The sequence below is a fragment of the Mchenga conophoros genome, linkage group LG17 (assembly GCF_057382185.1).
Source record: "Mchenga conophoros isolate Kocher_MC1m ecotype Shallow Benthic linkage group LG17, M_conophoros_male_GT1.1, whole genome shotgun sequence".
Lineage (NCBI taxonomy): Eukaryota > Metazoa > Chordata > Actinopteri > Cichliformes > Cichlidae > Mchenga > Mchenga conophoros.
Genome location: NC_140542.1, coordinates 4,953,628 through 4,980,870, shown reverse-complemented (window position 1 = coordinate 4,980,870; position 27,243 = coordinate 4,953,628). Strand labels below are relative to the sequence as shown.

Here is a 27,243-nt window from a genome sequence, read left to right as displayed (position 1 = left end):
ATCAGCCAGAGTTTCGGGTGAGCTCATTGTGAAACCTGGCCCCACCTTATCATGTGATTTCCTGTGGTCAGATGGCCCAGGATGTGTGTGGGCGTTAAGGCGTCTGGGGAGGGATCTCAAAACTGGATTATACATGGCAGACAGTTGGTGTCGTAAACCACCGCCTCTGTTCAAAGATGGTCGCTCACAGTGGACATAGATGGCTTCTTTCACTCCTCTTTCAAACCATCTGTCCTCTCTGTCCAAAATGTGAACATTGGCATCCTCGAAAGAGTGTCCTTTATCCTTAAGATGCAGATGGACTGCTGAGTCTTGTCCTGTGGAGGTGGCTCTTCTGTGTTGTGCCATGCGCTTGTGAAGTGGCTGTTTGGTCTCTCCAATGTAGAGGTCTGGACATTCCTCGCTGCACTGTACAACAAACACCACGTTGTTAAGTCTGTGTTTTGAAGTTTTGTCTTTCGGGTGAACCAGTTTTTGTCTGAGCGTGTTGCTGGGTCTGAAGTACACCGGGATGTTGTGCTTGGAGAAAACTCTCCTGAGTTTCTCTGATACACCGGCTACATAGGGGATGACAATGCTGTTGCGTCTGTCCTCCCTCGCTGGTGTCTGGTCTTCTTTTCTGTGCATCTTTGCTAACTTTATAAACGCCCAATTAGGATAACCGCATGTTTTGAGTGCTTCCTTTACATGTGTGTGTTCCTTCTTTTTTCCCTCACGCTTAGAGGGAACATGTTCTACCCGGTGGTGTAGGGTCCTAATTACTCCAAGTTTGTGTTCCAGAGGGTGATGGGAGTCAAAGAGGAGGTACTGGTCCGTGTGTGTGGGCTTCCGGTAAACTTCGATGTTGAGGTTGCCGTTCTCTTCAATGTGCACTGCGCAGGTGATTAGAGGATCATCAGGGGGTCCTTTTGTCCCTCTTTGGGGGGGATACCCCCACTGGTTTTAAATCTGGGATTCTCTGCCATTTGACCTTAGAACTGAAGAAGCTTCTCGGATGAGAGGTGAAACGTCTTCAAGCAACTTAAAGAAGTCCAGACGCTTTTCTTTGCAAGCTCCTTTGACTACGATGACCTGGATGACTGAGAACCTTCACAGACATCTTCTCTCTCCCTCCTTCTACCTCTTGTTTATATAACTCCAACTTGTGCCATATTTTCCAATCAGATAGGTGTTTTTGTGTGTGTGTGTTTCTGTTTCCACACCTCTTTTTTGACTCTTTGTGCTTTTTAGAATGTTTCTCCCTTCATCTTTGAAAAGTGTGTGTGTGTGTGTGTGTGTGTGTGCGCGCGCATGCTGTTTCTGTTTAATTCATGATTTTTCAACTCTGGTGTTTGCTTGTGCTTTTTCATCCTTGTTCTGTGTGTGCGCTGAATTTATTAACCCAATAAGCTTTTCTTCCAGCACTGCGTAGCTTATTGTTGTGTAGAATTTGACAAAAACTAAGAGGTGGACTAGCTAACAGCCAGGGGGAATGAAAGGGAGGCTGTTACTGTGCTGCTACAGGGTGGGCATGATGTAGGTGAAGTGGTAATTTCTGGGTTCTTTGGGGGACTGACAAAATTGTAGGGCTTTCAAATGAATACAGTTAGTGTGGGCTGGGTGCAGCGCAACCACACACACACACACACACACTCTCTCTCTCTCTCTCATTCACACACTCAGTCGTAGCCACATGAACACACACAGATGAGAAAGTTATGTGAGCCATGCAAGGAATGTGAATTGGGAGTTGACTGTCTCTTTTACACACACACACACACACACACACACACACACACACACACACACACACACACACACACACACACACACACAGCTTCTTTCAAGCTTCAAAAAGTGAAAAATTTAGGTCATATCATCAAGCATTTCTGTCAGCCCTACTGCTGTGTGTGGGTGTGTGTGCTGTCATCTTGTATGAATTTATTTGGCTGTTAGAGGTCTTGTAGGATGTATGTGTGTTGGTGTTAAATGGATTGAGCAGGTGTGTTACTTCTCTTTATTCTCTTCTGAATAACAATTTTCATACATTGTCTTTTCACATAAACAAATTTAGTCTTCTATTATTGCTGTATTCTGTAGCATTATGGAGCCCTGTCCAGTTTTCCCCCATGGAAGTCTTTTAATTACACTTCTCTGTGCGATTGCTTGTGTACCCAGGGTTGAGTTGAGTGAAATTGACTCATAATCTGGAGTTTAAGCATTGTTAGAACCACAGCATCCCCCCAGCGAGCTAGAGATCAGTCAGTGCAACTGTTTGATTTGTTGCTTCCCTACCGAAATGGTGTCCAGGCTAGCAGTTGACATCTGCTATTTTGAGCTGTAAGCTTGATTTAGACTTCTGCGGGACGTTTACATGCTACCTTATGCAGTAACCGGAAACTCCTTTTTGGTTCAAATGGGGGTCCGGTAGAGCAGGGTGATATGACCAAAAATATTTATCACGATATACATTTGAAAATTTGCGATAACGATATAACTGATGATATAATTGACACTAGACAAAATACTTTACAACTCCACAACTTTATTAATACAAAAAAAATCAATGTATTTTCACTTAAACAAGCAGCTGTTTTTATGTGCATTAAAGTTATATAAAAATTTAACAGTGCAAATTCCTTGCCGACAGTTTAAATGGCATTTCCAGTGGAAATTGGCCGACACATCCTCAGCATAACCATGTATAATATCCACAAAACTTAAAAAGAGGTTATATACACACAATACGGTAATATTATGTTGAAGCACAGTACGTATCACTCCGCGAGGCTCCTCCCTACGATAGCCGTAATGCGGGATTATAAGGGACTCTGTCGATTTTCAGAAAAATCAAAGGATTGATTTTAAGTGCGCCGTATTTTCCGAAAAACACGGTAATAACGACGGCCCGCTAGCATGCTCTACCAAAAATAGTGCTTTGTTGTGTATCTGATGGACGAAAGCTAAACCAGTTCCACACCACTGAAGTTGCAGCATTTTTACAAACCAATTCTGGTTCATCCGTTTCATTCAACGATCCGCTTTCGTCCTTCTCATTCTCCGCCATGCTTTTTCCGCCATGTGCGTATGAAAACAAAGGCGATGCGCATGCGCGTTTTACCCATATTCTATCGCGATATTTCATTTTCTTATCGTTGCCCAACATTATACCGGTATTACCGTGAACGGTATGAATGGCCCAGCCCTAGGGTCCGGTTATGGCGTAAGTTACGGCAAGGATCTGAAGCACAAGTATAATTTACATGTTACGCCTTACCTGACAACCCTTTGTCCCCCACTAACTCTTTTTCTCATTGATTGTTTTTTCATTGGAATTATGTCATCTAAAAGATCTCTATCCATCCATTTTCCATTTTCACTGCTTCGTCACAGGGACAGGCACCCTTGGATATGTTGACCAAAATAAACGTGGTTAGGATTTCTGCTGTAATCGAGCAGGCTCACTGCTTCGTCACAGGGACAGGCCCCAGAGCACTGCACTCAGGTGATGATCTAAAAAGGCTACAAGGTCAAGAGGTGGGATTCAGACTACTTCCAACATCTCCCAGTTGCTCTCTGTTGATATAATGGCGCTGTAGCTCAGTAGTCATATTGTATACCATCAGTAAAGCAGATGGATTTGTGTTTCTAGGTTGAAACATAAAGACATTTAGCTGTTCCGCTTGTCAAGTTGAAATTGGATTTTTGGAATGCAACGTTGTACGAGTAGCTGATTTGTGCCCAGAGAAAAGTGGCACAGTGTTGATGCCAATTAGTCAGCTGGAGTTGATGTTCTGCTGTTTAGTTCATCCCGTCCTACACAACTCTCACCATCTGCCTACTTTTCACAAACAATTCTTCCAACATTTCACATAATCACAACAAGGACACGACAGTCGACATTATTCACCATCGGTAACGATTCTCCTTCTTGAGCATCAAACCCGTGAGCTCTTTGAATTTCAAGGTTGTGTAACTGTGTTCTCATTGCCCTCTTTTTAGCCGGCTGCCTACTTTAACTTTAAATTCCACTCTCATTCTAAAATTGAGTTTCCCTTTTAATCGTGAGCAGGAATCTCTAATTATCCCGCTTTCTTCCCGTCGGGTTAATCATTGCCTCCCAGATAGGCGTTATCTGCAATCAATGCCAGCAAAGTGCACCGAAAGTTCACAGGAAACAGACACAGAAATTGGACCGTAGTTGCTTATGAAACCTAGAGCGTAAATACTCAGGCCATGATGCTTTTTAATTTAGCCACTTTTAACGATTCTTCTGTGACATGTTGCTGAAAGGAGTCAAGTTTCGCCGTACTCCTCTTCCTATTTCTGGAGCTGTTCTCTGCATTAGCATGAGCAAGTGTCCCCTTCATCTTTATTTGAGAGGTCAGATGGCTGTGGATGCTGATAATCTTATGTAATCACACTAAAGAAACACTCCACGATGAGTAGTAAAACACAGAAGCTTTTACTGACAGCAGTGGTGTGTACTACAAAAGAAGTTTGACATAGCTTGGCTTTCTTTGTATTATCTAGCCTGAAGAAACCTAAAATCCCAGTCTGAGATAACGGATACAACTTTCCACAATCAGGCTGTGCGTGGGCTCAATAAAAGGGGCTGTTTTAATGCGTCATTAGATGTGCTTCTCTGTAGAAAATGGACCATCTGCAGAATAACTACTGAAATGTGGCACTTAAGGGCAATTCACACTCTGACACTGAAAACTGGTTTTAGGCTCAACAAACCCATTGATCTTGCTTTGCAGTGCAACCTTCAGGTCTCAGAGAAGTACATCACAGCTGTGAGCACTGGGTATTAAGGGCACAAGATAAAGTCAGAAAACAGTCATCCACCATGAATTTGGCAGAGTTGCATCGAGGCAAGAAATAGAAAATTTGTTCCATCATGTTTCCTGATTGCTGGCAGCAGGGAAAGAAAATGAGGAGTAGCAGGTCTTTGGTCTTCAACATTATGTGTTAAGGTAGAAGACATGCAGAGTTATTTTCTGAAAACTGAAGCGGTTATTAGGTACAGAGGGGTGGCAGAAAGAAACGAAAAGCGGATCTGGTTTCTGCAAATGAGTGCATGTCCAAATCTAATCACTGCAGTAGACTCGGATGTGGAGTCTGAAATCTTTAGGAAACGCCGCCATAAATTAGTTTCCTTACCATCTCTAGGTACAGTAAATACAGAGCTATCTCCTGCATATAATGTTGGTAAGAGGCTATAGGGGCTTTACAGCAAGGCACAGTAACATGCTTGTGTAAAGTTGGTCAGAAGGTTCCTTTGTGAGTGCGCATGCGCCATTAGCGTGCTGCCTGCTGTAACCCCTAATTTCCCTCGGGATGAATAAAGTATTCTGATTCTGATTCTGATTCTGACTCTTATAACAGAGTGCCACAGAACCTGTGGGAAACCACAGTGTTGTTTTTACAGTTCTTATATGTTAGCTTTTGGCAGAGATGTAGGTACCATCCAGCTGTAACATATGACAAGTTTCTAAAAATGTCAGGATGTAGGCATTAAAGATATTGCATATGAAAGTCACACACAAAAAAGATGATTTAATGATGTATTGTCTAGTTTTGATCTCCAGCAACCACAAATTTCAACCATGCTTGGGGCACTGCTGCGACAGAAGTTGACATGAAAAATTCTTTAGCCTGCAAATGTGCATTTTAATCAATTTATGGAGAATTTTGCATCTCTGGCTGCCTGGTGAATTTTGTAAGTAACATGCACCTCAGGCAGGGAACACCTGTTTCCAAAGGCCTTGGGGTAATGAAGGTGGTTCTAGAAACTGTGTGTGGGGGGGGGGGATGCGTGACAGAAACCCATTCAAAAGACAGAGTCGAAGAGGAGGAGCAGATGGAAGTAGGGAGGATTAGAGTTCTGTTTTACACATATGAAAGTAGGGCTGCTCGATTATGGCAAAAATGATAATCACGATTATTTTCACTGAAATTAAGATCGCGATTATTTGACGATATTTATTTAACCCTTTAAGACCTACCATAGAACCAAGTCTGCCAGAGCTTATATTATTTTTTTACATGTTGTAGTGCCATTTGTGGGAGCATTTCAAGTTGCTATACATCAATACAACTGTTATAGCCCATATTTTAATAATATGTATGCATTAAGTCCATAGTAACTACATTAATTGCAAAAAAGTGCAATAAACTACAAAAAAATTGAAAATTGTTTTTGTTTTTTAACATATATTTCTACTTGGAGAAATTTAAGAGGTTTATCCCTCAAAACTTTAAATACAAAAAAGTTTATTTTGAGTGTCTTCATAGTTTTATTTTGGAGATACAGCAATTTTTATATACTGCAGGAAAAACAAAAACAATCCTATGATGCAAATTTGCAAAGAAAACAGCAGGTGCATCAAAATAAACTATTTCCAGCAGTGCAATTCGAGTTCTAAGCATCCCAGAAACTATTCAGAAAAGTCAAACATGACCAGTATAGGCTTTTAAGGCCTACAAGTAAAAAAAAAACTACATTTTCCGCAAAAATGACATCACTTCCGGTTTCGGGCAGGAAATGGCGGACATGTGATAGTTAGCGGTGACATCTGTTTCAATGTGCGAAGTGTTACGAACAGCTGATCGGCAAAGCGTGTTTCTGGAATATTATGTTTTTGTTCCTGCAAGCGCTTTTTATGCAATTTATGTGGGAGGAAACCGTGACCGAGTACAAGCTGATGGCATAAGATGTAAGTTTCATATGCAAAACAAATTATTGCGCTAGCTTACACGGTTCATGTTCTACAGGGATTTAAAAATAGTTACACAAAACAGAGCGTGCTGCTCTGACCGGCTTTAAAGGGTTAACAATAACAATGTATTGAATAATGACTTTAAAAAATAATATAAAATAGTGTGCAACACCACTGAAGTTTTTTTTTACCTCTCTTTTCAACCAACGGCAGTCACTCTCCTCTCCAAATAACTTCTGCTTAGCTTTCAGAGCTTCCCTCGGGTCCTCTTAATCAGCGGTCTCCAACCTTTTTTGCGCCACGGACAGGTTTATGCCCGACAATATTTTCACGGACCGGTCTTTAAGGTGTCGCGGATAAATGAGGGAGGGGCTAATAATCGGCTCAGTCATTTTTAATGATCGTTGAAAGCCCAGATCGTAATCGTGATTAAAATTCGATTAATTGAGCAGCCCTATATGAAAGGCTACCTCAAAGCTGTCAGCAGTTAAGCAGTGTTTTTGTATTTTGTCATCAGATGTGGGTCACTCTAGCTGCTGTTGCATTTATGCAACTGAAATGAATTTAAAAGCTTTAAAATGTGGCTATATTTTGCTTGTTTTTAAACTCTGTGGGACACAGACTGACAGTGCCCAACACTGGTCTGTGACTCATTGGTCAGATAAAGCACTGTTGTTGCATTATCATTACTATGTGCAAATATATAGCACATATATTTATTTTTGTGGCAGAATAAATCATCATTGGGAAGAATGTTTTTTTTGTGTGTTGTTGTATTTTTTATTTTTTTGTATTATTTCTTTAGTTCTGTTTTTGTTTTGTGTGAGTGCTTGCATGTAATCTTAACATCGCATAATTCCCTGTCTTCTCTCTGCTGGAATGTGCCATCTGTTTGGACCAACCAAACATCCACACAGGAAAATACACATTCTTGAGTGTTGCGTTCATCCAGCTGTGTGTGTGTGTGTGTGCGTGCATGCATGCATGCATGCCAGTTAGACCGGAAGCTTCTTGTTAACCCTGGTTAATCTGGTGAACGTTAAGACGGATGAGCATCACATAGCAGGAGGAATAACAGTAGGACCGAGAAGAAGGAAGGTGTTGTTTTCAAACACATTGTTATTGTGTAGTTTGAAGTGTCAGCGTAGTAGCTGGAGGAGCAAATTGAAAAAGAGAATTGACAGCAGGTGGTTAGTGTTAGGGCTGGGCGATATGACCCAAAATTCATATCTCGATATTTTTTAGCTGGATGGCGATATAAGATATATATCTCGATACATTTTTTTAAAGCCATAAAGTAAGAACAAAAAGAGAGTTCTTAGTCAAAGCTGTGTCCCAGATGTCACACAGGCACTTTTATTAACATAGAGCAGATGTACATAAAATTTACTCAAAAATAAATTATGAGCATTTATTAAATAATAATGCTCCATAAATAAAAGAAAACAATGTTGTTTTTGTGCATAACAAAAAGCTCACAATTGTGCAGTCAAAATGTAAACTAATAGACGCTGAGCACAATAACAAAGACAGATTTCACAGCTGCTCTGTTCCCAACTTGTACTGCGTGACTGACAGCCTGGAGTTTGAAATCCGCTTCGCAACCACGTCTCTTAACAGGTGCCATTTATAGTCCTTATACACAGTAGGGTAATATTACGTTGAAGCACAGTACGTATCACTCCGCGAGGCTCAGCCGTAATGCTCCGACAATCCATCAAGCGGTGCAGCTCCGTAGCTTACTAAAGTCGTACTAAAACATTTTTTGACAGATTGCTGAGCGCCGTGTTCCACATCAAGCACAACCAGAATTCATACATAAGGCGCGCTGTCAACTTTTGAGAAAATGAAAGGATTTTAGTCCGTGCAGCCCCTCTGGGCTGCATGGCGTTAGCGTGGTTAGCTCGTTAGCGTGGTTAGCTAGCTAACACGTTGACGCCGTCCAGCCCCACGCACGGGGCGATGCGCAGTAACTCGTTAACGGAGATTTGCCGTGTCCATCTTGTCGCTTCCTGCAGGTGAAGCGATGGGGGACGAGGAGTTGTGTTCAGTGAAGGAGAGGCGAGGCCGAGTAACATTGCGTAAAGACGAAAGTGGACGAAAGAGAGGCAAACCTGCGGCTCCACAAGTATAATTATAACGTAACATAGACTATATCGATATAAAGGATATTGTCACATCTTATATCTCGTATAAAAATATATCGATATTTTTTAAAAACTCAATATATCGCCCAGCTCTAGTTAGTGTCCTTTTAGTTTTTGGAAATACAAACTGATACTTTTTTTTTTTTTTTTGCTGCCTTAAAAAGATCTCCAAGAGTTGAGAGTGAAAGACATGGGGCAAAGCAGGACGGACTCAAACCCGGACCAGCTGCGTCCGGGTTTGAGTCCGTCCAGGTCACCTGCTCATTGAGCTAAACCAGTTTTCTCAACAGTACATCAATACATAAGTGAGCTTAAAATGTCTGTTTATGGCTTCCTGTTGTACTGTGTAGCAGGCCATAGAAAGCAGAACTTAAACAAAATTTAAAGCTGTGGTTGGCTTTGGAGCACACTTCTACAAGTCAGTAGTAACAAGTAGAGCAGGGCGATATGACCAAAAATATTTATCACGATATACATTTGAAAATTTGCGATAACAATATAACTGACGACATAATTGACACTAGACAAAATACTTTACAGCTCCACAACTTTGATGGGGTTTTTTTGCACTAATAATGTATTTTCACTTGAACAAGCAGCTGTTTTTTTATGTGCATTAAAGTTATATAAAAATGTAACAGTGCAAATGCAAATTCCTTGCTGACAGTTTAACCAAAAGGCATTTCCAGTGGAAATTGGCCGACATATCCTCAGCATAACCATGTATAATATCCACAAAACTTAAAAAGAGGTTATACACACACACAATACGGTCGTACTAAAGTCGTACTAAAACATTTGACAGATTTTCAAGCGCTGTGTACATAAAATCGTTTCGAGGTCAGTAAACACAACCAGAATTCATACAATAAGGCACACAGGATTATAAGAGGCACTGTAGATTTTCAGAATTGGATTGATTTTAAGTGTGCCGTATTTTCCAAAAAACACGGCAATAACGACGGTCCGCTAGCATGCTCTACCAAAAATAGTGCTTTGTTGTGTATCTGATGGACAAAAGCTAAACCAGTTCCACACCACTGAAGTTGCAGCATTTTTACAAACCAATTCTGGTTCATCCGTTTCATTCAACGATCTGCTTTCGTCCTTCTCATTCTGCGTCACCGCCATGTGAGTATGTAAACAAAGGCACTGCGCATGCGCGTTTACCCATATTCTATCGCGATATTTCATTTTCTTATCGTTGCCCAAAATTACACCAGTATTACCGTGAACGGTATGATATAGCCCAGCCCTAGTAACAAGTCACCTATTTATGCAAGTACATGCAACAATGAGCTAAACGAGGCCACACAAACATCATTCATGGGAAATAAAACTACTAGTTGCAGATTGCACTAGATGACAATCACGCTCACTACACAAACAAAACAGATTGTGTGTGTGAGTGGAAGAGGACACAGAGAGCAGCAACACTTACTGAAACAGCACCAGGTGCCTGCCTGTTTGTTTTTTGTGAACTCAGGAGCAATGTGGGAAACCAGTAGCTGTATTAGGCACCAGCTAATTCTGTCATGTAAAGTCGTGTAATAACAGTTGAAAAAATGTGGGTTGCTCGTCATAGAATCCACCCATGAGACAAATGGTTTTTTTGGGAATCCTTACATTTTGGTTGATTGTCCATGAAGATAATGAAAATACAGATTGCATTTGTGGTGGAAGGGGGGCTACAGGGGAGTTTGCATCTGACTTTATTTTGCTTTGCTATTTGAAGAAGTGCCACCCAAACTTCTGAAACCCGTAGTGATCTCTGGCTTTTCATAATTCTTCTGTTTGTACATTCCCGCTGATCTCAGGATTTCTCACACCTGTATGATACTGTAAGGCAGCATCAGAAAATAGCTTCTAGGTGCAAGGCACTATACACAGTACAAAAAAAAATCACAAAACTGACATACAGTTTTCGTGACCTTCTTTATGTAAGGCTGTAAACATTTTTAATGCCCTTTTGTTGGACATTTTAACATCTGAGTGCACACTGACAAATTCTTTGGAGTCAGCCTCCCTGTAAAAAACAGTTGTTTAATACAGTAACAAAAAGAGCTGAGTGATTAAATTCATGTTCATTACTATGATGTACATCATCATAGTACATCTGGTAATTGCATTCCTTTTATATGAAAACATTGAGGAGTCCAACTTTAAACAAAAAAAAAAAATACTCTAGAAAATGTGGTTCATTTTCAAGCCATGCTCCACTCTGCTTACGTCAGTGTTCGTGTTTGTGTTGAATTGTATACAGTTACCTAGATTGCACCAGAGCAGTCTACGTGCTGCTGATGGCTCTGCCGCCTACCGAGAGAGAGAGAGTATGTGTGTGTGTGTGTTTGTGGACTGATTACAATGCTGGTGTGAACAACTGATAAGAGGATAATCTATCCTGCACGCGATCGCCGCTTTGTAATTGGAAGACGGATAAGGTGTATTGCCTTTGGTGTGACCTCAGGCTTACCGGCCTCCCTGCACAGACGTACATACACATGCAGCGTGTTTGTTTCTTTGAAGCTCACCCTCCTCTTGTTGCAAACAGATGACACTGGAGTGTCTGGGCGTGCAGTCAAATCGTGAGTGTGTGCGTCTGTGCATGGATGTGTGTGTCTCTGTCAGCTGAGTTCCTTGTGTGTTTTGTGGCCTGTGGGCTTTGTGTTTTGTTTTTTTTTTTTGTTGGTTTTTTTTGTGTGTCATGTGGCAAAAAGAGCTATGGGGTAATGGTGCTCTATGTGCTGTGTTAACATATGTTTGTTTGTGTGTGTATTCAGCTGACAGACCCTGCGGCATTTTTTTTTTTCTCACCTAAAATTAACTCCAACGCACTCTTCCTCTCAATCTTTATCTTCATTCTTTCCATCTCCCCCATTATGCCTCAAGATCTGCGTTCTTCTTCTTCCTCTCTTCCTTGTTCTTTCTCTCTCCTTTCAGGATCACATTTTGTTTATGTCTCTCTGTCATAGATTATCACTTAGTTGTTTTTAATGGAAGCAATTAAGCGTGGACTGTTTTGATACAGTAGGTAGACACTAGAAGCATAAACCAAACTGAGATATTTGTCAGGTACACTTTCACATCCATTTAACTGATATGATCACATTTGATCATTTTATATGAACTGTTTTACTCTTCTTGGGCGAAAAAACAATACAGTATTTTTTTTTTTTTTGTTTCTACACTTAAAATTTTAAATTTGTTAATGTAAGTCTTAGTGGCCTACATGTAACTCTTTCTCGAGGATAGCCCATGCCAGAAGGGATATGTAATCACACCTGTTAGTAGGATTGTCACGATGTTAGAATTTCAAACTTGATACCGATACCCAGGAAAATACTTTATCACTGTTGATACCGTGGGAAAAATTTTGACCCCATCAAAGTTCGTCTTGTCTACATCTCCCAACAGCCTCTCTTACTCTCTCATCCAATCCTCACACTGCTCCGCCTTAGTCTGCAGCTCTTCAGCCTTGAAATCAATCTAATTCTGCTGCCCTGCTCCAGATTTCACTCTTTATATGTTAAGATTAGTTCTCCACACTCTGGACTCTCTGCTCTGTTCAGGTTAGGCTGTAGCTGAAGGTCATAATGAAGATCACTTAGTAAATTGAAGCTTCATCTTCGGGCTTAATCCTGTCTCACTTGGATTACTGATGATGTCAAAGCTATGTGAATGCCATGCTTCATCCTACGCTGCACTATACACAAGACCTTGATAAACACAGTGTTTAAATTGAGGGCTGGGCAGTGGGGAACAGAAATTATAGCTCAGTATTTTTAGATTGAATGGCCTTACACAATACAAAAATGACATGTGAGATATGAAAATCACTTTTGTTTAAACATGCTGGTCAAAAGCAGTTGGTGTCTCAGTCAGGAGCAGCTGCACTGTCAGGAAAATTTGTAAAAACCATCTGATGTTTAAAATAAGCATATCCTGTTTTTGCTCATTTTGGGGCAGTTTTATATCTTTGCAGTACGATTCTGAGCGGTAAGTTACTTACAGTACAGGGCTGCAGGTAAGACCCCAAGCAGACAGGAGCAAAATAGATTAGAGCCACCTAAAAGAATCAATGCTGGTTTAAGTGTACACTATATTTAGAACATCTTTATCACTTTACGTAGCGTCAGACAGCTCTTTCCAACAAAGAAGTAAAGCTGTTAGATACCTCCAGACCCCAGTGACAAAAAAGTCACTTTATCTCATAAAACACAGCAGTTTTCTGCTACTGCTTCCTCTGTTATTAGTTAGGTGGTGTTATTGTGTGGCTTTGGTATTTTAATTGGTTAGTTGACTAACCAAAGCCACACAACTGTGCAAAAGTGAAAACCTACAATTTCTTCAAGGTCTCCTATTTTTTTATTAACAACGTTTGGTGGATTTGAAAAGAGCAACACTTAGAATTTTAACATTAATTTAGCTTCTAACGCCAAACTTTGAGCTGTTCCTCATTGTTGCCCCAGAGCTGCGTCTCCCAGGTTGCTGCAGGAAATCTTTGAAAGCTAATTTAAGTTTAAGGAAAATGTTGATCTGTCTGTGCCAAAACATGTGAAGACTTTATTGCAACATCAAACTTCCGTTTATATGTGCAAACTTTTCTAATTATCAATTGAGAAACGGTGCTAAGGTGGACCTGAGAGGTCAAATACACTGCAACTTAAGAAAACATCTGCACATAGAAAAAGTGTTGCAAAAGCACCCAAAAAGTTGAATACAACAAAATGGAAGTAGGAAAAAAAAGCAAATCTCAAAACACAACTAAGGTTTTATTGGGGAGACGATAATGTGACGGGACAGCTGTGAAAGTGAAGGAAACTGGTTTCAAAAAAGGAGAGGGTTGGTCAGTGTATGATGCAGGTAATGGGTTTTAATCACACACGTCACATAATACTATAGATCGGGGTAGGCAACTTGAGGCCTCGACTGCCGGTGTCCTGGGATTTTAGATGTGTCCTTGATACAACGCAGCTGATTTAAATTGCTAAATGACCTCCTCAACATGTCTTGAAGTTCTCCAGAGCCCTGGTAAAGAACTAATCATTTGATTCAGGTGTGTTGACACAGGGAGATATCTAAAACCTGCAAGACACCAGAACCCAAGGCCTGGAGTTGCCTACCCCTGCTATAGATACATATTCACTGTTAGCACTTTACTGTTAGCTTCACACATTTTTTTTTGTTTTGTTTTGTTCTATTGAGAAAACCCCTTAGGAGCAAGCACTCGGTGACAGTGGGAAGAAAAAACTCCTTTTAAACAGGAAGAAACCTTTGACAGAACTTGACTCAAAGAGGAGCAGCCATCTGCCCCAACCTCATTTGTGAAGGTTGGGGCTGAACTGAAATTGTGCTGAACTGAAATTGTACACAGCATCCTCTTAGCATATACATTTTGCGACTGAGAGCCTGTGGACATGCTTCTGTTCCTCTGTATATTATTTTAGAGATGGAAGCAGAAACATGGTTATAGACTCTCGTTACATCACATTTTATCTAAATTGGAGCATTTTCAGTCACAATGTACAGTACAACTCACTTAACACATGGCACAACAGATTACAGATCACTTCGATTTGCTGCTGCAAGAAGTTCTTTCTTCTTTTTCCGATCATACTACATTCTTCCTGTTACTCAGCACTCTGAAGTGCTGTGATGGTGCATTAACATTAGCATTGCAAATGACCATGTGGGTGATTCTGGTGTCAACTAGAAAAGCTAACTTCAATCTCACTTCACTTTTTATCCCCACCGAAACCGTTCTCACTTGTTCCTGTTTTCCTCCTACATCTCTTCATCACCCAAAGGCATGCTTTCACTCATGCTCATTGGTCATTTCCCATTCATTAACATTGCAAGCTTTTGTGCACTTGCAGGCACACACATACAGGGTTATTTCAGCTCTGCCCTCTGGGTCAGTCATGCTGAAGCTCCTTTTTTCAGTTTTTAGACAAACAAAACAAAGGGTCTTTCAGTGAAAAGCGCCCACTGCGCTGGGCAATAGCACTGATGCTCTCTCTGTGTGTGTGTGTGTGTGTGTGTGTGTGTGTTTTCTTATAGGCTCACAAACACATACTTGTGACTGTACTCAGTAGGCTTTAGATAAAATGCGTGCTTGAAAGCTGATGACAGTGCTAATAGTTTTGCAGTGACGCTATGCTTGCAGATCAGAATAATTTTTCTTTAATTAATTTTCGTTGGTGTTTAAAAGCCTCCAAAACAAAGATTGGCAGATTTCAAAGTGGTTTTAGTGAGATGTAGGGATTCATCCACCCTGTTGGCTTTAGGGAAGGGACATCCTTTCATCTGTTTGAAGTCTTTGTCCTCGTGCACATCGTGTAAGACAGATGGTGGTACTTTGATTGTAACGTATACCAGCAGTGTGAGGGGAAACTCCCTGGTGTCTGTGTGCGCCCTGCTGTGATCTGATGATATGAGTGGTGTAAGGAAGCCCGAGGCAGACATGCGCATCTTTTATCCTAAGTGGTAAATGAAGGAAAATGAAAAGTCAGCACCTGCGCGAGGTTGGATTTCGCCTTCGAGCTTTGTTTTGGGCGATTTGTATTTTGTTTTCCATATAAACTTGTCCGACTATGGCGCTTGTCACCATCTCATTCAAAGAGCTGTGACTTCCACCATCTGTAGGCAGCGAGCAGCCTGCAAATGTGGGAGAAATAGAGCAGAGAGCCAGATAGATGTCACTCGACAATTGAATTATTACACAATCTGCAAATAAAGGAAATGTTGTGAAACAGATGCTGTGTTAGATAATGTGAACGGTTTGGATGACGGCAACGTTAAGCTTACGTGTCACATCAAAGATTACAGGCCACTTTGATCAACGCTATACATAAAAGGAGAAAAGCAAAGAGTGACTAAATGAGTAATACTTGGGCTTCTCCATGTTCCTAGCTTTAAAACCTAAGCTACAAGACACTTTTTTTTACATGTAGAAAACTAAAGAAATCTTCCAAAATTGATATGTACTGTATTTTCTATCAAATGTCATTCACTGTGAGCACAAAGCTTTGTGGTGCCTTGCCTGTGCCTGCTTTTGGCAACGACTCTAAGCCCGTTTTCTGTGGAAATGCAGGAAACTGGTTCTAATTTAGGCACCAGCATCGACACCACAGTAGTGGAGGTAAAAGAGGAGTATTTGTATTTGTTAGGGATCATTTTTAGTAAGTGCGTACGCCAAAAAATTCAGGCTACATATTTGACCTTCAAAAGCTCTTAAGTAGCTATAATTATTATTGTAGTTCATATAAAGCTAAATTAAACAGAAACATGTATAATTATCCAGCCAGCCAAATTTTAGTGGTTAACATAATCCCAAATTTTTACAGATATTTAAAAATAAACATCCCGTCCTCTAAAATGTCCCAAATAGATGGCATCATCTGGACAATGGATTAAATATGAATGGTTTGCTTACTGACTGCTTTGTCTGGTTCTGTCTAGCAAGTGTAGGAATGTTTAATCATTTAGTTTATTCACCATATGCATTTCTAATTTTGAACACAAGCATTTTTGGGATTTTAAAAAACAGAAATAAAAGGTAAAATCTGAACGTTTTGGTTTTGTATCGGGAGATTTTGCTGTTTTAGACCATTTACATCAGTACCAAGTTATTACTGTGTCCCATTGAGACTTTCTGTTTTGTAAGAATGGCCTAGTCAAAAGGCAGTTCATCACACAAACCCAAAAGCTCACACAATGACTCGATAATCCTTGAGGGATGAACCACAAATAAAACTTAATCATTAATAAGCAGATCAGTGTGGAATGTGACATCACTTTCCCGTTTGGGTCCCGTTCAGTCCTGGCTCCTTTATGTCCGCTCTCCAAAAAGAAACTGATGATTTTATCTATTTTAAAAGCAGTTGTGATTCTCATATGAGAGGCTCTATTTTGAGAAACTGCTTTAACAATATTAGCTGTTGTTTTTCCCTTTGAGAAGAAGCGGTGCTGGTGACTATTTAACCTTCTGTTCAACTCTCCCTCTGTTCATTGTTCCTGCTCCGATTCTGTCACGTCTGTAAACATTTATAGAACGGAGAGGAGTATTAAAGGACAGCTCGTTTTTGACATAAGCTGATAAAAATAGCATCTGATGGTGTTTGTACAACAGCTTAGGCTCTGAAGCGTATGCACAGACTTCAAAAAATTGACATAAGTATAGTTAATGTTTTTAGCAGGATCAGAATTCACTTTGACAGTAAATGATAAGCTGAAACTAAATAATTCCTCTTAAATAATGGCCTTGAGAACAGGGCTTCAGTTTGGGGAAATGCAGTCAGTGACTGCGTGAATTAGGGAACAAACAATATTAATAACAGGAACGGCAATGTCACTGAATAAATCCTGTTTAAATCCTCCATTTAGTTGTGCTGTAAATATTCTGCACACCAGCTGTTAGTCTGTTGTGCTTGATGTGTTATCTGCCCCGAGTGGTTGATCCACACATTACCAAGTGGGACTGGAAGCAAATGGACTGAGTGAACTTGAAAATGTATGTGTCTGATTTAGAGCAGATAGCAAGAAAACAGTGGTCCATTCTAGGGTACTGAGGGAGGATTCACACAGATGGCTTTCAGCTTTCAATGCTCTCGCTTCTCATTCACTTTGAATGGAGTGACATCATGTGTTGCCAAACTGAGTGTTGGATTCCATGCTTTGTTTTGCTCCCTCTGATTGAAATTCAACATAAACAAATGCTCCAGCATGGCAAGTAGCCAGTAAGATCACATCATACAGACATCATTTTTTTCTGCTGTTAATTGCATTAGAAAGTTTAATTGCTGGATAGCGCTACACAGTGACCTTTTCTTGATGTGTTGAGCTTATATGCAGACATGCAGGAAATGTCTTCTGTATTAGTTAGCCGAATTTTATTTTAAAAAACTAATTTTCAAGGGTTTTTTTTATACTTATAGAGAGAGCTGCAAAATTATCACATAATTAAACTGGAGGGGCGGCAAGATGCATACGATTTTAAGTATAATAGTTGGGATTGTGCTGCAGTTGCCTGTTATTGGACTTGGAGCAAAAGGGAAATGGACTGATTCTTATATAGTGCTTTTCTCCTCTCCCAGAGGACTCAAAGCGCTCTATACAACATGCCACATTCACCTATTCACACGTGGACTGTTTCGAGTGCTTTCTAACTACCATTAACACTCCGATGGAGAGATGCATTGGAGAGCAACTTTTATATCCTTGGGTTTAATATCTTTCCCAAGGATATTTGGCATGCAGAGAGCCATGGATTGAACCACCGACCTTCCGATCAGTAGATGACCTGTTCTACCTTCTGAGCTACAGACACCTCAGTTATACTTTTCCTTATTTCCTTATTGTGAAACACATGTAGAATTACTCAGCGGGTTAAAAGTAGCTTATATTAAACATGGCCAGAGTTTTAAATACTCAGGTGACCACATGTAGAAGGAATTCCCTGTGCAGCAAAAACTGAAGGCTCAGCTTCAGAAAGTATTTTCTACTCTTACTGTGATGTCAGTCAGAGTGGATATTCCTAATATGGTCATTGCAGGTTGTACCCACCGACTGTTAAAACCTTTTATTTGCGAGTGGCAGTCAATCAGAAGGAAGGTGGAGCTAAAACAGCTTGAAGGCCCTTGATAGGATTGTTTTATACTTTGAACCATGCAACAGTGTTGTAATAGAATTAACAATAAACATATAGGCTATGTAAAATCCCCCCTTTAGTATTGCAGGACACCCTAGTATGCCATAAAAACACAGTTAAAAGGAAAAACATAAACTCATCATGTAAGCTTAACTGGGTAGGCTCTAAAGAGCACTTGTTTTTAGTGAATAAATATTGTGTAATTACAATGAGAACATGGACTAGCAGGATTTGGGAATCACACTTCAGTGGTCACCGGGAGTGCTAGCAGTTTCAATTCCCAAGCCTGTGATATGCTAAATTGTAGCTACTGAAACCAAACCTAATTTCAGGCTGGACACCCCCACCCCGACCAGCGAATCTTTCTTGACAGTACTGTACACGCTTGCAGTCACTTGGGTGATTTCATGGCTCTTAACCAAACACAAAGGCTCCATTATGGCTCCGCTCACTGAAATAAACTCACTTTCTCTCCCCTATTCCTTCTCGCCCATTTTGTACTCTTCCATCTCCTCCCACTCTTCCGCCTCCTCTTTAAATTCACACTTTCACCCACTTCTCTCTGAAATCAAATCTAAAGCCATATTTTCCATTTTTTTACCTCATTCTCGTGTGGAAGTGGGGGAAGACGGAAAGAAGGGGAAATAAGGCAAGGAAGACGAGGAATTGAGGAGAATGCGAGTATAATAATTAGCCCAGTAATTAGGTCTCGTCCCTAGTTCCCCCTCCCACCTTCCTGTCCTTTGAAGTTCCCTCCTCCAGACTACCTTGGATGCACTTGGGAGGCATCCAAGAGGAATGGGGGATCACAGGTGTGTGTGTGTGTGTGTGTGTGTGTGTGTGTGAGAGAGAGAGAGAGAGAAAGAGTGGGGTTTTTTTTTTTTTGCAATGCTGATGATGAAAAAGAGAGAAAGTTGTGGTGCACTCCCTCAGTGTCTTTCTGTCATTGGCAGATTGCTTGTTTTTTTATGTTGAAACCCCCCACCCCCGTCTCTCACTCACTCACTCACTCTCTCACACACACACACACACACACACACACACACACACACACACACACACACACATCACTCATATGTGCCAGATGCTGTATTTTCAACACACACAGATTCAGACACACACACACAGATTCAGACACACACACACGTCACATGAGGTTCTTTGTTTTGGTTTGCTGCAGAGATAAAACCCGGCTCTGTTACACTTCTCTGTAAGGGAGACAAAGAGCACTTATCTCATAACACTGAATGTGTGTGTCTGAGGGAGAGAATGCGTTTGTGTGAGTGTTTTCCAATGCAGTCATTTTATTTATGCATTGAAAAAATATTTTTTTCTTTAACTAGCTGGATTTTCAGTGTACTTAAGTCTGTTTTTTTGTTTTGTTTTGTTTTGTTTTGTGGGGGGTTTTCCCTTGTGGATCTGTGTCTGTAGTCATGAGATCTACATGCTGATTTAGCCACCAGGGCTAGCATGACACACTTCCTCTTGAAAAGGAGGCTAATCACACGTTAAAAGATTTAAGTTTAAAGTTCAACACAAACCCACTATAGACGGATTGGATGTGAAATTATTCTAAAAAATGCTAAAGCAATAAATAAAAGAAGTTGCCAAAATAAAACTCTAATATCTCTGTGAGCAGTACCTTAGCATGTTTGCAATAGCTCAACTATTTTTTAGTTCTAATACAGCCAGAGCTGGGTGGCAACAGTGGGGGTGGCAAAAACTGTCCAATAGTAGGAACAAATGCTAAAAAATAGAAAATATACTTTGGTGACTCACATGAGTAAAGTCTTTTTAAGAAACAACATCCATGCACGCACCAATCAGTCCATCCTTTTTATCTGTTTATCTGAGCCTGGGTCGGAGGGAGCAGCAGCCTAAGCAGAGAAGAGGGGACGTCCCTCTCCTCAGCCACCTTATCACCTCCAGCTTATCCAGGGGAATGCCGAGGCATCCCCAGTCCAGCCGAGAGATATAACCTCAACCTGCTCCTTTTTGTGTGGAGTAGTGGTTCTACTTTGAGGGCCTCTCAATTAGAGCAGGGCAATATGACCAAAAATATTTATACTTTATTATATTATAATTTTATACATTTGAAAGTTTGCGATAACAATATAACTGACGATATAATTGACACTAGACAAAATACTTTACAACTCCACAACTTTATTAGTGCAAAAAACCCCAAAAAAACATCAATGTATTTTCACTGTTTTTATGTGCATTAAAGTTATGTGAAAATTTAACAGTGCAAATGCAAAATCCTTGCTGACAGTTTAACCAAAAGGCATTTCCAGTGGAAATTAGCCAACATATCCTCAGCATAACCATGTATAATATCTGCAAAACTTAAAAACAGGTTATACACACACAATACGGTAATATTATGATGAAGCACAGTACGTATCACTCCGCGAGGCTCCGCCTACGATAGCCGTAATGCTCAAACAATCCATCAAGCTGTGCAGGTTCGTAGCTTAGCAAAGTCGTACTAAAACATTTGACAGATTTTCGAGCGCCGTGTACGACATAAAATCATTTCAAGGTCAGTAAACACAACCAGAATTCATACATAAGGCGCACGGGATTATAAGGGACTCTGTCGATTTTCAGAAAAATCAAAGGATTGATTTTAAGTGTGCCGTATTTTCCAAAAAACACTGTAATAACGACGGCCTGCTAGCATGCTCTACCAAAAATAGTGCTTTGTTGTGTATCTGACAGACGAAAGCTAAACCAGTTCCACACCACTGAAGTTGCAGCATTTTTACAAACCAATTCTGGTTCATCCGTTTCATTCAACGATCCGCTTTCGTCCTTCTCATGCTCCGTCGCCACCATGCTTTTTTTTCTCGCCATGTGCGTATGAAACCAAAGGCACTGCGCATGCGCGTTTTACCCATATTCTATCGCGATATTTCATTTTCTTATTGTTGCCCAACATTATACCGGTATTACTGTGAACAGTATGATATGGCCCAGCCCTACTCTCAACTGCACTCTTTACTGTCTCTGAGTAAGAGGCCGGCCGCCTTTCAGATAAAGCTCATTTTCACTGTTTGTTTCTACAATCTTGTTCTTTTGGCGACTACCTAAAGCTTGCGACCATAGGTTACGGTTGTAGCTCGACTGGTAGATTGACGGCTTTGCTTTTGTACTCAGCTCTCTTTTCAACACGAGGGGGCGGCGGAGCGTCTTCATCACTGCAGCTGACGGCGCGGTTTCCTTGGATTGGGCCAACGCGTTGATGCAGTGCGGCCCCAAGCACGGGCGATCTGCAGTAACTCGCTAATGGAGATTTGTCGCGTTAATGCGGTTATGGCGGTAACGTCATTTTAACAAGATTAACGCTGACAGCACTAAAAATAACACATAACACAATTAATGAACAGAAGAAAAGTTATGCAAAATTTTGGCACTTATTTAGTTTCACTTCAGTGTTTTTTACTGACATTCATGGTCGTGATTGTTTCTGCTTCCTGCCTTTTCATTTTTAGTCTTTGCATCTTGTTAGCCAAACTGTATGGAGTAAACAAAAACATTGTTTTTTGTTGGAGGAAAGCATGTATTGTAACTGAGAACACTTGAGAGCTTGGTAGGTGTAACGTTTTTACCTGCTGCTTACCTGGTAGACCCACAGTGAACTAAGTGTTCCTAAAGTTATTTTGCATAAATTATTTTAAAAAATATTTTATTTTTGTATTATTTTGCATAATTATATTGTCAGTAATATTGTAATTTGACACAGACAGTGGTACTCCAGTCAGACCTTCAACAGCCTTTAACCTGCTCTGTTTTGTAGCAAAACGTCTGTGTGATGTTGATGTGCGAACGGCATCACTAAATGTTGGTTAGCATTTACTGATAGCAAAGGGGGCGAGATCAGTGTTATAGCCAAGATTAAATAGTTTTTAATCTTCAGCATTTATTGATCACACATCACTGCAGTCTGGGATGATGCTGCAATATATATTTTTCTCAGGCCTAGTTAACGCACAAAACAAACATTATGGTTTTGTGTTGGTGAGGTTACAGTCACATGTGCTGATATTGACTGAAGCCATTTTCGCTGTGCGGTGTCATGGATGATGTATTAGTGAAGGTGCGCGTGCGTGCGTGGACAGGCAGATGGGGTCTCCTGAGTATGAAGGGAGCTAACGACCTTGAGAGAGAAATGAAAAGAGAGGCATGGTGACGGCAGGGGTTAGCGTGTTTTGTGCCGAGGGTCAGGCAGCATGGGCAGGGCATTTCTGCTGCCGCTGCTTCCTCACTGCATTTCCTCCACTCAGCCTGCCTCATAAGTGCACGCACACATACTCACACTCATGCACACGCACACATTGACGAGGCGATACCGCAGCAACACAATGAACACGGTCTGGCTTCAGGCAGATTGAGCAAGGTGTTTCCTGTGACCTGAACAACTGCTGCGTCAACAGAAATACATTCGTCTGGAACAACACTGGCAGGCGCTCGCAGCCGTGCACAGCGTGTACGTGTGTCTCGGCAAACTGATTTGACTCTGTCAATTAGCGCTCATTAATTTCTCCTCGTTTGAATGCGTGAGCGTGTGTGTAAGTGAAAACAGCTGTGTTCAAGTGCATGATGGTCATCCTTTATTCATGCTTCGTTCATGGTTTATTCATGTACTGTTGAAGCATTTGCAAAGTGAATGAATATTGGATTAAAAGGAGCTTTGAGTTATTCATGAGCGGAGATATTTTGGACTGTACGGGTGCTCACAAAATCTTCAACATCGCACAAGAATGCACAAAATAACAGCACAGATGAAAGCAGTCTTCTAAATGTTGCATTCTTTTGTAGCTGACTCTGTGTTTTTGTGTGTCCTGCAGGCCGCACATTGCCCTGTTATGGAAAAGATGAAGAGGATTAAGAAGCGTCTGTCATTAACACTCCGCCCCAGTCAGACCATCGACGAGTCTCTGTCAGAACTGGCTGAGCAAATGACCATTGAAGATGGTGGCACCAAGGACAACGGTATTCACCTTTTCTTTTTACAAATCCTTTTCTAAAAAAGATATGAACGTATAGAAATGTTGAAATACAAAAGAACAAAATGGTAAAAACATATTTTAGTTGCAGTGAATAAAATGAGGATGATTCATTTTAAAAGGGTTACAATTCCATTAAAAAAATCTCTGATTTGAGTCCCTGCCTGATCTGCACCAGCGTAGAAAATTCTACCAGTCTGATTTTTCTAAGTGTTTTCTTGTGCATGCCCTTCAGCTGATATGTAAAAGCTAGAAGGACACGGGGGTTTTGTATCTCGACATCTCTCAGGGACTTCTAAATTATAAATCTCTGAAGCTGATGAAGACAAAGTTCAGCATGTGTGTCAGTAACAGTTGTAAAGGCCTTCCTCCAAGTACCTCTCTACCGAGTTATGTAAGAGGAGTAAGAGCAGAGCACTTAAAGACACACACACACACACACACTGAGAGCTTCTCAGACGATCAGAAAGTAGTCCATAGTGAATGATCATTCACAGACATCCAATCTTTTTCTGCTTTTCCCTCATATGTGCTACACCACGTCTCCAGTGAACCTTTGGGTTGATAGACACATGACCATAAGTGGCTGCTGCTTTTGATTGACAGCTGTCAGGATAAATGAACATTAATCACTTCATTAATGTGTACTTAGTTTGTAACTTTTTTTTGGTGTGACAGCATCATGATTGAAACGTTAGCAAAATCCATCCGCTCACAGTTGAAAATGGATGGAGGATGCACTAAAGGACTTTGTTGGAACTTTCTGTTCCCATCAATCGAATCAAGTGCAGAATGAAACCGTGTCTGATGTTTTTGTATGTATGTTAAAGGTCCATATGGGAGAAAGTGTTTTGTAATGTTTTCTTAGAGGAAAGGGAACTTAATTGTTGTGAGAGAGCCCCACATTATGCTTTCAAATATTTGTATACTTGGCCATTTTTCCCTCAGTATTACAATCCTTTTTTTCCGGTTTGCTGTTGTTTCTTTTTTTTAAATTATGTCCACTTAGGTCTGTGAAGGTTCTCAGTCATCCAGGTCATTGTAGTTAAAGGAGCTTGCAAAGAAAAGCGTCTGGACTTCTTTAAGTTACTTGAAGACGTTTCACCTCTCATCCGAGAAGCTTCTTCAGTTCTAAGGGTCAAATGGTGGAGAAATGATGATGATCTCAGGAATGATGATCTCAGGAATGATAATCTCACACCAACTCTCCACCATTTGACCTTAGAACTGAAGAAGCTTCTCGGATGAGAGGTGAAACGTCTTCAAGTAACTTAAAGAAGTCCAGACGCTTTTCTTTGCAAGCTCCTTTGACTATGTCCACTTAGAAAATTATTTTAGATGCCTTTTTTTTCTTTCTAATTTTGGGGTTAGAGAAAGTCTATTCTCGTGGTTGCAGAGGCATTCCCAGAGAGTAATTCCCAAAGGGAATAGTTGGACATTGAGCAGAAAACTTAAAAACAGAAACAAAACTGCTTTTACTTTGTTTGTATTTTGACTTCGCTGTTTTATTCTAATTGCTATTCAAGCAATGAAAGGTGAATCATTTCTCAGTACTGACATCTATCATTTAGGAGTAGACTGCAAACCTCCACAGACCTTTTTTTTTTTTTTAATCTTATTTTGAAAGCCTCTAGCCCTTCCCTTCTCTTGTTTCCCCACTGGCTGACTCACCGGTCATGTTCTTATCATGGCGATTGTCGTTATCATTCAGTTGCTTTCCCAGAGGCAATCTAGTCCCGTCCTGCAGTGGGGCATACTCTTGACTCCTCTATTTTTGACAGCAACAGAAAGGGTACACTGCAAATACAGTTCACAGCCAAGCTTTCTTTGCATTAGCTGGCTTGACAAAGCCTAAAAACCCAGTAAAGTACAACAGTTTTGTAAATAAGACAAAAGATGAGTGCTGCAGAAAACTGTTAATCTCACACAGAGCGCTAAAATAAATGTTTTAATTCCAGTTGAATTGCTACTGTTGAATTGTAAGGTGACAGCTGGACATTAGATTTCTAAAACTTTAAACTGGATTCATTTAGACATTATTACTGTCCCACAGCCTAATAAAGGCCATGTGGAAATCCCTTTATTATGTCAGCAGTTCAAGTTGAAATCAAACTCACTGATTGAACATCTATTCTTGTGTGTTTTTATCTGTTTTAGTTGCTACAATTCCAGCAATGTAAAAGAGACTTTTACAGCAGATTAGAGTTCAACAACATATAGATATTCCTGTGTCAATGTGGTGCTTCATTCAGGTTTCAGCAAGGAGCAGCTTGACATCTTGCACATATAAGACTTATTGGCCCAAAACATAATCTATATGGCACTTAGAACATGCTGTAAATTAAAGAACTTGAAAAGATGTGGCGCTTCCAGCTGAATTTAAACCACAAGAGCCACTTTCATGACACAGAAAACTCTGACTTTAAGCTCAACATAGCCCGCTAAGCCTTTAACTAGCTGTGTAGCACACCTCTCTGAACAAGAAGTACCCTCGCAACTGCAGTCTTAAGACCTAGTTGGATTAGAAGTAATAAGCAAGATAATTATGTCAGTTGATCACTTCATTTCTTAAGAAGGACCAAAATGCTCATAGAGCGTTCGCTCTCTATATCAACCTTTGTAGTCAAGGTTTGCACAGTGTGTAGGACTTCTGTGAGCATGAGGGGATCATGTTAGGTATCCCTTTGACATCATACAGAACCAAGAGCACAAAAATCTGTATAAAACAACCTGAAGTCTCAGTCTTTGACTCACGGAGTATTTGTGTGTGTGTTTATTTGTGGTATTATTCTCCTCTTAGCATAGGTTTGTCACTCTGGGCATTACATAACTCTGGAGAATATTTGATGTCGTCTCATGTTTATTTCTACCCATCTCCCTGTAATTGAGGCTGAAGGTTGGTATTTTTTAACATTTCTGGATCTCAACTTAAATGTTAAATAAAATTCTGTTGGTTCAAACAAACCTCTGCTGCACAGTATGCATGTCACATAACCAACACATTTCAAAGGTTGAAGGAGATGGGACGTGATATTCTTTGGTGCTCCGTGCGTGCACCCAAGGATTTGTGATTCCACTGTGGAGCATCTGGGTGTCATGAAATCAGACATCCTGACACTAGCTTTGTTGTGTTTCAGAGCCCTTCATGAGGAATGGCCGCCCACCCACCTCCCACAGCATGCACTCCTTTCTGCACCAGTACACCGGTTCCTTCAAGAAGCCGCCCCTGCGCCGGCCACACAGCGTCATCGGGGGCACTCTGGGATCTTTCATGGTGATGCCGCGCCATGGCAGCCGCCTGGGTGAGAACACAACACACAAACACACGGATGGAAGTGAGCGATAGAAAAGCAGATGCCATCCAAGAGCAAACAGGAAACGTCTCACGATCCTGTGATTTCACATTTGCAGACAGATTCTGGGCATTAATCCCATGAACCCTTAGCAGGCTTGCTTTTTACCCAAGAGGCTGCTGGATGGGGGAACTCAGTCAAACGTTACGCAGTTTCCTGCGAGAACTGACTCATCACAGTCAAGCCTAGTGACGAGTCTCATCCTGACTGGTGGAAGTGAGATGATGTCCAGATGATTCAGAGCAGTAGCAGATTTCAAGGTTGGGGTTGAACAACCCACATGGTGGCAAAATGATTCACAGGATGTAGAAACATGGTCTGAGACGCTAATTCTAAATGTCGGTGAATACATCTTGATATTCAGTTCAAGTTCAAATA

At 40.7% G+C, this 27,243-nt stretch overlaps 1 protein-coding gene across 2 annotated transcripts in view; it reads left to right on the top strand.

Annotated features, from left to right (window-relative positions):
* cdk17 (cyclin dependent kinase 17) overlaps window positions 1-27,243 on the top strand; it is a 54,724-nt gene that overhangs the window by 3,485 nt on the left and 23,996 nt on the right. Inside the window, exons 1-3 of one of the 2 annotated variants that reach the window (XM_085251912.1) lie at window positions 11,342-11,436; window positions 23,354-23,498; window positions 26,650-26,814. In XM_085251912.1, coding sequence (XP_085108038.1) covers window positions 23,372-23,498; window positions 26,650-26,814 — 292 coding nt within the window. In that variant the 5' untranslated portion in view covers window positions 11,342-11,436; window positions 23,354-23,371. Of the gene's footprint in view, window positions 1-11,341; window positions 11,437-23,353; window positions 23,499-26,649; window positions 26,815-27,243 lie in introns of those variants that run through there. The other variant, XM_085251911.1, reaches the window with a different exon arrangement.